Source organism: Epinephelus fuscoguttatus, linkage group LG13, assembly GCF_011397635.1.
Source record: "Epinephelus fuscoguttatus linkage group LG13, E.fuscoguttatus.final_Chr_v1".
Lineage (NCBI taxonomy): Eukaryota > Metazoa > Chordata > Actinopteri > Perciformes > Serranidae > Epinephelus > Epinephelus fuscoguttatus.
The window spans coordinates 29,607,626-29,617,076 of NC_064764.1; the positions used below are offsets into that span (position 1 = coordinate 29,607,626).

Consider the following 9,451-nt stretch of genomic DNA (forward strand, 5'->3'; position numbering starts at 1 on the left):
AAGATAATCCACAGACCTTGTTGTGAGCAGTTTCATGTAGGAACTATTTTCTTTTATTGAACTACACCCACCTACCGTATAGCTGCTCAGAAGAAAGCGTGCGGTGGGTTAGAGATAGGGTTATGTTCAGGTTTAGGTCGGGAAAAGCAGATATCAATGGGGAAACAGTCGTTGACACAACGCGTATTAGCAGAGAGGCTAAACTATTAACGTTAGCAAAATTTTCTGTACAGAGAAGGAGCTAGCAGTAGATGCATGCCTCCTTCTACATGGTGATACAGTTGGGGGGTGTAGTTTGGGAAAAAGAAAAATAGTTCTTGCATAAAACTGCTCATGACAAGGTCTGTGGATTATCTTGAGCAACTGGATTATGATTTCTGGAAAGAGCTTTTAAAATGCCTTTTTCTGGCGCTTTGAGCACCACAAGCTGAGTGCCATCTAGTCCCATTATATTGGGGAGAAGGCAGACATCTATGGCCGATATCTCCAACATTAATCAACTCACCAAAACAATCTACACCAGGTGTCTGCAACCTTTGCCATTAAAAGAGCCATTTTTGACCAAAAATAATTTGAAAAAACTCTGTGTGGAGCCGCAAAACATGTTTGAGCCTTATAATCAAGGTAACATAGCCTATTATGTCTAAATTAGCATATACTTATGGTCTAAATAAGCATATGTTAATATGTATTACCACAAGGTGGCCACTGTGCAGGGCACTATCTATGATTATTTGGTACTTAAATTGTGCAGAGCTGGCAGTGAGAGCAAACAAATCTGTCCACGCACTACTACATTCTCTATTTTATTCAATTTACTTTTTTGGATTTGGCATCCATAGCTAACCAGTCACTGCTATCGAGGTTCAGCAACATTTGGATTCATAGAATCAATTTCCATAGAATTCTTTTCTCAAAGGCTCAAGGAGCCACTGGACAGGGGCTAAAGAGCCACATGTGACTTCGGAGCCACAGGTTGCCTACCCCTGATCTAGACTGATAAATAACACTACAGGTAAGAGGAAGAAAATGTATTTTTGATTTTGGGGTGAACTGTCCCTTTAAGACAAGTATAGTAATGGGACAATATTTCTGCTTCTGCTCTCAGGACCCTGTGGTGCACTTTGACCTCCCTCTACAGCTACAACGATGGTTTCCTCGGCAGCAGGTGCGGAGGAAACGAGACGAAATCAGAGATCTGGTCCTCCACCTTTACCGACTTCAGAACCTGGATGGTAACAGATAAAGCAGCTCTGCTCTTCAGTGCATCACATTCCTGTAGCCATTATAAATCACTGCTCATACTGAGCGACGGACATTTCAGCGTGAACTGAAAATATTTCCTTTGCATTAGATGCTGTTATTGTTTTATGCATTGACTCAAGCAACACATGTAAACCTCTGACTATCTGTGGGTCCTGTGAGTGAACATGAAGGCATCAGTTAATTTAAAATAAGCAGGTAGCTGTCCATCCAACCAGAATGAGTTTTCACTGTAGATTATATCCAGACATGGAAATGTTTGTACACCCCATGACTTTTTACTGATGGTATTTATGCTGCAAGATATTTTATAAAGTCAGTTATTTGTATTTATTTTTTATGCATCATCATAGGAAATTGTGTAAAAGTATAATCATGGCAAAATCTAGTTTGTTTTAGTTGGGTTTACTTGGCTTTGCAGATGATTGTAGACATTTCAGGTGTGACTTAATATTTCAGTCATAGAAGCAGAATAATGTGATCATTTGATTTCAGTCTGGGTCATGGATTTTCTGAAGCCTGATTTATAGTTGGATGCTCGACAATTTTGAGTCACTCAATAGAAATTAAACAGTCAAGTGTTGGTCAATTTGTACTTTGGGAAAAGGTTTAAAGTCGTCTCCATGGTAACCAGAGACCTCCAGTGTTTTGTTTTAATGGTCTGAGTGTATTTCTATAGTGTTTAGTAAAGCATAATCTGGACAGACAGCTGTTTAAATCATACAAATATCCCACTGTTTGTGCATTTTTAACCACATCTGCATGTAGCAGTCAGCTTCACAAAGACAAACACTCTTGATTTCTTCCCGTGGAGCTGACATGAAAAGTGTTTTGGTTCAGTAAATATCTACTGTCAGTCAGCCTGGTGAAGGCAGTTTGACCAGATGCTGTGCTCTCAGCTCCAGAGACGCTGCTGCTGACGGACGGCTGCTTCTTACGCTGAATGCAGGTTGGAGATCGGTGTGGATTAAAAACCACTGTCTCCGTGGCAAAGTTAGGAACAAATCACATTATGCTTCAGGTGTGCGACATGAAAGGAAAGTGTCGAGTGATACTTTTCTCTGTCAGAAATACGTCATTTCTGTGGAGCAACTCGTCAAACATGTCAAGCGCCTTCCTATAAATCAGGCTTAAAAGGTGATTCTGATCTACATTTCTTTTTTTGATTTCATTTCAAATTCCCATGGGAACTAGAATCCAAACATCAACCCCTTTTGGATACAAAGAAAAAAACGCACTTTTTCAGTGCCTCAGTGCCTCACTCAGTTATCCTGTTGGCCTCCCAGAGAGAAAGAAAGACACCTTCTCTAAACATTATTAGAGACCTGCATGTCAAAAGGTTTTTAGATAACTTCAAATAACCCAGCGCTTTGAAAGTCTTTTTGATGTAAAGAAACAGATTCCTACAGGCTGCTTCAGCAGTTCCACTGTTGCATATTTTGACGTGATCAACGACATGATAGGGCACATTACTCTGAGTGTAGTTGACTGAATGTAAACCGGAATTTTGGTGAAAATAACAGTATCATTAGCCACGTTATCTTTTTCTGAATAAGGTCAAAAACTGGAATATTTTATGCATGTATCTAAGTCGCTGATGTTGCCTGCACAAACTGGCTGGATTTGACTTAACTGGGATGTCAGACTCAAAACAGGCTACTGATTATTATTACTCTGGATGATATAACATATTCTAAATTATAGTTCTTGTAGTCATGTGGCACTGAACTTCTTTTTGGTCCCTCCAGATTGACCATGTAAACTAATAGCTTCAGTATTTAGATTAATAAATATTTTGGTACATTTTGTGGGACATGGTTCCTCATCGCACAGTCCAAATAATTTAAGAGTTTGTGTTGTTTAATAAAGTATTTTATTTTAGCAGCAGCATCTCGGCTTGCTCACGTACAACATCTAAGAAACTTGAATCCTTAATTCATTATTTTACCAATAATCCAACTTGCAGAAAGGTCAGGGGTGCACAGACATTAGCATGTGTTTATAGACCGCTCTCAGATGTAAAACCTACTTAACTGAGACCTCAGAGACGCTGCAGCCCATCACTACCGTTGCCTAAATTCTTCTCAGCAGAGATCAGTGTTGATAGTCTTGTAGTATTTTCCCTGTTTGTTCAGATGTTTATACCTCTTTAACACTTTATGATGTTATGTTTTTTTAGACATTGTGTTGGATGAATGTACAGCAGCTGATTCCAAAATATCTTTGGTTTCAATGGTATATTAAAACTTGTAGACCAAAGTACACTTGTTATTCTGTTGTTTTTTTATTTTCTTGTGGAGCCGCGAACCTAGACAATTGCATTAATTGTCCTGTTAATTGCTATGCGCATAATGCCAACTAGATGATATTTGAGTGGGGTCCTGACTCCTGACCTCCTGTCCTACCCGTTAACAAGATGAAGATTAGAGGTCGGTAACTAAAACAGAGCCTGAATGTCTGTGTTGTAAATCACTTAATTTACTCTTTTTATGTATCAGAGGTTTTCTTTGGCTCCAGTTCTGAAAACCCTTGTTTTTCCTTTACTGTAAATAATTCTCTTTTTGCCCGGATGAGCCAAACTCTTCAACTCTTCTCGAGCCAACAGGCTTCGTTTTGAAATGCCTCTACATTGCAATGCCAGTACAATCTGTTCATAGTGTTACACGGCTGGCTTAGGTGTATTTACTGACTCAGCCTGTCAGATCCCCTGACAGTCTGACTCTGAGTAATCCCCCCCTGTATGGCAGGGAGCTGCAGCCATTGGGCGTATACAACATCTATGCTTGGTTGCCAGTTTATTAGATACACTTAGCTCAACGTAATGCAGCCTAATACATCAATAAATCCTAGACTGCATTAGTTTGAGCTAGGTGTACCTAATAAACTGGCAACCGCATGCATGTTACCAAACATCTATGGATAACAAGCCCTGCTCACTGTCAGCACATAGTGTTATTTGTACTCAGTGTTTAAAACTGTAGCATTAGAGGCAGAATCACTGAAATCAGTCATCCAGAAATACGGTAAGTGAGTAGTAAGAGTAGACCCACTGCTCTTGAGGCCTACCTTGCTCGACTGCCAGCTGTCCATGATCTCATAGTACAGGATCAATCTGTGAGTTAAACATTGTTCTGCTGACCGCTGTGACTGCCTTGTTCTGATGCCGGCACCATGAGGAGAACTGTTAGGCCAATTAAAGAGATAGGAATGGGAACTATACTACTGCCAGTGTTGCTTCTGCTCATCAGCCCATTTTTTTGTCAGTTCCTTATTCCTGATCAGTTTTTTTGTGGAAAAAAGTAGGCCTAAAAAGGGTTTTCAGCATCAGTGCACCTGTAAATTATCTCTGAGTCTGAACAAGGTTTGGACACAAAGGCATGCATGTGACTCAGGTGTGCAAAACCGCCATTGTTTAAAGGTAGTCTTGAGGAAGACCACAGATAACTGAACTCAAAACAAACACAAGTGCTTCTTCAGCAGCTCCGCCCCCCAATCTTGTGGACTGGCATTGCCATGGCAACGACAGTAACAGCTGGACAGTCATCTAATCAGAAGAAGGTATGGTCTGCAGCCCAAGGGTAAGTAACGTGACGTAGGTGAAAACGTAATTACATAGGCAATAATGTGGGGTTTTTTTGGTAACAAGTTTGCAAAGTAATATATCTGACATTATTTCAGTGTTTTCCACAGAATTATTTTCTATTTGTGGTGGCGGAGAGACACGAACCTTCAGTTAGCCTACAGTTAGGACTTTAAGTTAGGACTTTCAATTAGCCACCAGTTAGGACTTTAAGTTAGCCTTCAGTTAGTACTTTCAGTTAGCCTTCAGTTAGTACTTTCAGTTAGCCTACAGTTAGTACTTTCAGTTAGCCTTCAGTTAGTACTTTCAGTTAGCCTACAGTTAGGACTTTAAGTTAGGACTTTCAATTAGCCACCAGTTAGGACTTTAAGTTAGACTTCAGTTAGGACTGTGAGTTAGCCTTCAATTAGTACTTTCAGTTAGCCTTCAGTTAGGACTGTGAGTTAGCCTTCAGTTAGCCTTCAGTTAGGACTGTGAGTTAGCCTTCAGTTAGTACTTTCAGTTAGCCTTTAGTTAGGACTGTGAGTTAGCCTTCAGTTAGTACTGTGAGTTAGCCTTCAGTTAGTACTTTCAGTTAGCCTTCAGTTAGTACTTTCAGTTAGCCTTCAGTTAGGACTGTGAGTTAGCCTTCAGTTAGCCTTCAGTTAGGACTGTGAGTTAGCCTTCAGTTAGGACTTTCAGTTAGTACTTTCAGTTAGCCTTCAGTTAGGACTGTGAGTTAGCCTTCAGTTAGTACTTTCAGTTAGCCTTCAGTTAGGACTGTGAGTTAGCCTTCAGTTAGCCTTCAGTTAGGACTGTGAGTTAGCCTTCAGTTAGTACTTTCAGTTAGCCTTCAGTTAGGACTGTGAGTTAGCCTTCAGTTAGCCTTCAGTTAGGACTGTGAGTTAGCCTTCAGTTAGCCTTCAGTTAGGACCGTGAGTTAGCCTTCAATTAGTACTTTCAGTTAGCCTTCAGTTAGGACTGTGAGTTAGCCTTCAGTTAGCCTTCAGTTAGGACCGTGAGTTAGCCTTCAATTAGTACTTTCAGTTAGCCTTCAGTTAGGACTGTGAGTTAGCCTTCAATTAGTACTTTCAGTTAGCCTTCAGTTAGGACTGTGAGTTAGCCTTCAGTTAGTACTTTCAGTTAGCCTTCAGTTAGTACTTTCAGTTAGCCTTCAGTTAGCCTTCAGTTAGGACTTTAAGTTAGCCTTCAGTTAGTACTTTCAGTTAGCCTTCAGTTATGATTGTCAGTTAGCCTTCATTAGCCTTCAGTTATGATTTTCAGTTAGTCTTCAGTTTTGACTGTGAGTTAGCCTTCAGTTAGTACTTTCAGTTAGCCTTCAGTTAGGACTGTGAGTTAGCCTTCAGTTAGTACTTTCAGTTAGCCTTCAGTTAGCCTTCAGTTAGGACTTTAAGTTAGCCTTCAGTTAGTACTTTCAGTTAGCCTTCAGTTATGATTGTCAGTTAGCCTTCATTAGCCTTCAGTTATGATTTTCAGTTAGTCTTCAGTTTTGACTGTCAGTTAGCCTTCATTAGCCTTCAGTTAGGACTGTCAGTTAGCCTTCAGTTAGGACTTGCAGACAGCCTTCAGTAAGCTGCAGTAAGCAAGCGTAGGAACTGTCCAACTGTTGCAACTAAGCAAAGCAACCTTTGTTTAACTATGAACAAGTTCTTAAAGTCTGGGTAAAGCAAAGTCTGAAATTTACATCTAAACACATTATACATGTCAAAACACTTGTTGCATGTAAATGTAGTCTGGGAACTGGGTAGCACTGAATTTTGAGTTAGACTGTTAAACTGTTTCTCATCATTTCTGTGTCCATTTTTTTGGTTGGTGCTAAAAGCCAACTAGTTGACACAATGGAGCAACCCCTCAGCATAAGCCCCGGACCTTGGCTATATAGGAAATGGAGTCACTGGGTTCCCAGCACCATGCTGGTTGGCATGAACACAAACACACACCCTTGACTTCCACAAACCACTTACAAATTTCAGCCTCCTATTGCAAAAACTGTGGCTGCAAAAGGGTGGGGAAATTTTTGTGGACTGAGCAAACAACCAACGGTAGGGTGACCATATTTTGATTTCCAAAAAAGAGGACACTCGGCCCGGCCACGACATAGCCTACATAGGCCCCTATAGAGGACACATAGGCCTACACACACTAGAGCGTGGTGATCCGAGCCCGATGGGTCCCCGACGGGTCGGACTGGGTTTGGTCAAAAATGTAAAAATTGTATTCGGGCTCGGGTCGGATTCGGTGTAAAATGTAGTATAAAAATAAATAAAATCCTATTGTCTGTCCCGTTTATTGCTTGGGCACTGTTATTTACGTGACAACACCTGAACAAAACACACACAGACACACATTGGCTGTTTGTTTCTACCGCTCCCCTTGCTGGAAGTCTCGGACATCCCGTCACCCGCCTTGATTAAAAGCTGAAAATAAAATAAAAGAGGGAGACAGGTGTCTCCTATTTTATCTTATTTTGTTAATTTCTCCCTCTGCTCTCGCAGGAAGCGTCGGACCTCCCGCCTCCCGCTCCCGTCTCAAACACGGAGGTCTCCCTCTCCGCTGAGCACCTACGGTGCTCACCTGGCCTGTTAAATAGCCTGTAACCATAACAACTGTGTGATACAAACTCATTGCTTTAGTAATTAAATAATGTCGGGCTCGGGTCGGGTTCGGACAGAAATATGCTGCCTGTGCCGCACTCTAACACACACACACACACACACACGGAAAACCAGACATTGTCATCAATTTATAAACCCGCCCCGGACGGGACGTGCAAAGTGGACATGTCCGGGCAAGAGAGGACGTTTGGTCAGCCTAACCAATGGAGCAAGCTGTAGATCTGCTGGTCACAGCACAAAAAAAAGTCTTTTTTTAGCCATGTTCTCATCTTAGCGCCAGGAATGGCAATGTCTCTTTACCACTTTGATCAAAGTATCACAACTACTTCATAGATTGCTGTTATATTTGGTACAGACGTTCATGTTCCCCAGAGGATAAATTGTAATGTATTTGGTTCACCTGTTGGATGGATTGCTATTTAACTTGGTACAGACATTCACGGTTCTCGGAGGATGTATCCTAGTGATTTTGGTGATTCCCTGACTTTTCACCTTGCACTACTGTCATGCCAAAATTTCTATTTGTCTAGTTTTTGTAACCTGCAAAACTAATGTCATTTTATGGCCCGAATTGTACTGTGTATTTAGTGCTACTTAGCAAATGTGAGCATGCTAATGCTCTTAATTAAGATGGTGAATATGGAAAAACCTATCTGCTAAACATTAGTATGTTTTCATTGTCATTGTGAGCTTGTTATTGTCAGCTTACTGTACCCTAAGGTTATTAGCCCTTATTACTGGCTCCTTTCTTCTTTTTTTGTTTTCACATGCAGCGACTTAACGATAAGAGGCAGATCTTCCTTTTAAAAACGGGATAAACCCCACAGGAGGAAGAGTCTGGGGTTAAAGGTCAACTCCAGACTAAGCCCACGACTCTCACTGCTGTCAATACATACATACTGAGAGGATTTCAGCTGCCGCTCCTCAGCTCAACACCTCAGCAGCTAGACTAACCTGAGACATAATCACTATGTTTTTGTGCGGGGGGGGTTCTACAAAACAGCATGTATTATTTGTGAGGGGATGCAATTCTTTTAGTCTGTCATGTGATTCTGTTGCCTTTGGATTGATGTTTTTCTCCCAGAGCAGCACACATGACCACCATTATGATCGTCAAAGGCTGGGTGTGTTTAATGCCATTTGTCTAATTGAGTAGCAGGGTGTTTTCACAGTTGGGAACTGTCCTTCAACTGGGAGACTAGGATTAAGTCTCTTTATTGGACAATTACTTTACTGAGTTCATGCAGAAAACATCCCAACTGATCTCCCTACAAGAATCTGTAAACTATTATAATCTGTATGTATTGCTGCATCTCTCTGCTTGCTGTTGATTCTGTGGCCTTTGTTACCTCCTCTTGTCCACGTTTCTTCCACCCTAAGCGCCCTCCCTTCCCAGTGTTGCTCCAGTAACTTCTTGGTGAGTTCCTCTAAAGGGCTTAGAGTAAACAGGATTAGAAAGCATTAAAAATCCCCCTCTCCAAGAGCCATCTGCCTATCTACCTGAGCCAGGAGCTGTCCTCTCCGCACCGTGGGACACACCTCTCTTCAGCTACACAGGAAACCAGCATGTCATAGTGTCGTCAAATGATTTCTGTACGTGCTTCTGGTATTTTTCTGCGTCTGGAGACTTTCTGAACTATGCAAACTTGTAAGAAGCTGTTGAGAGGAAGTACATATCTACTTGATCCTTTTCCAAGTCCACGGATTTAAATACAATCACGGATTTAACATGAGCATTGTATCTTGGAAGCTGGTTTTCTACTCTGCTGCGTTTAGTTTAGTGGTCGTGTTTTTGGACATAGGGACAGGTATGTATTATCGTTAACTTTGAAACTTCTTGCTCACGACTTACCCAAAGAAGAGTCAAATTTAAGCCTTAAATGTGCTGTTTTTTTGTGGTACCATAGATGCAACACTGGAGGGTTCCTCAATGGGTTACCTGAGTCTACCTTATAGTCAGGAGCCTGAGGTGTTTCCACAGGTCGTTCATGTA

The 9,451-nt window shown here is 41.3% G+C and overlaps 1 protein-coding gene across 4 annotated transcripts in view; it reads left to right on the forward strand.

Moving 5' to 3' along the window:
- Positions 1-3,514, forward strand: part of senp7 (SUMO specific peptidase 7) — a 29,508-nt gene extending 25,994 nt beyond the window's left edge. For all 4 annotated transcript variants that reach the window (XM_049593582.1, XM_049593583.1, XM_049593584.1 and 1 more), the window contains one exon: positions 1,109-3,514. In XM_049593582.1, coding sequence (XP_049449539.1) covers positions 1,109-1,246 — 138 coding nt within the window. In that variant the 3' untranslated portion in view covers positions 1,247-3,514. The remainder of the gene's footprint in view (positions 1-1,108) is intronic.
- Positions 3,515-9,451: the final 5,937 nt, after the last annotated feature.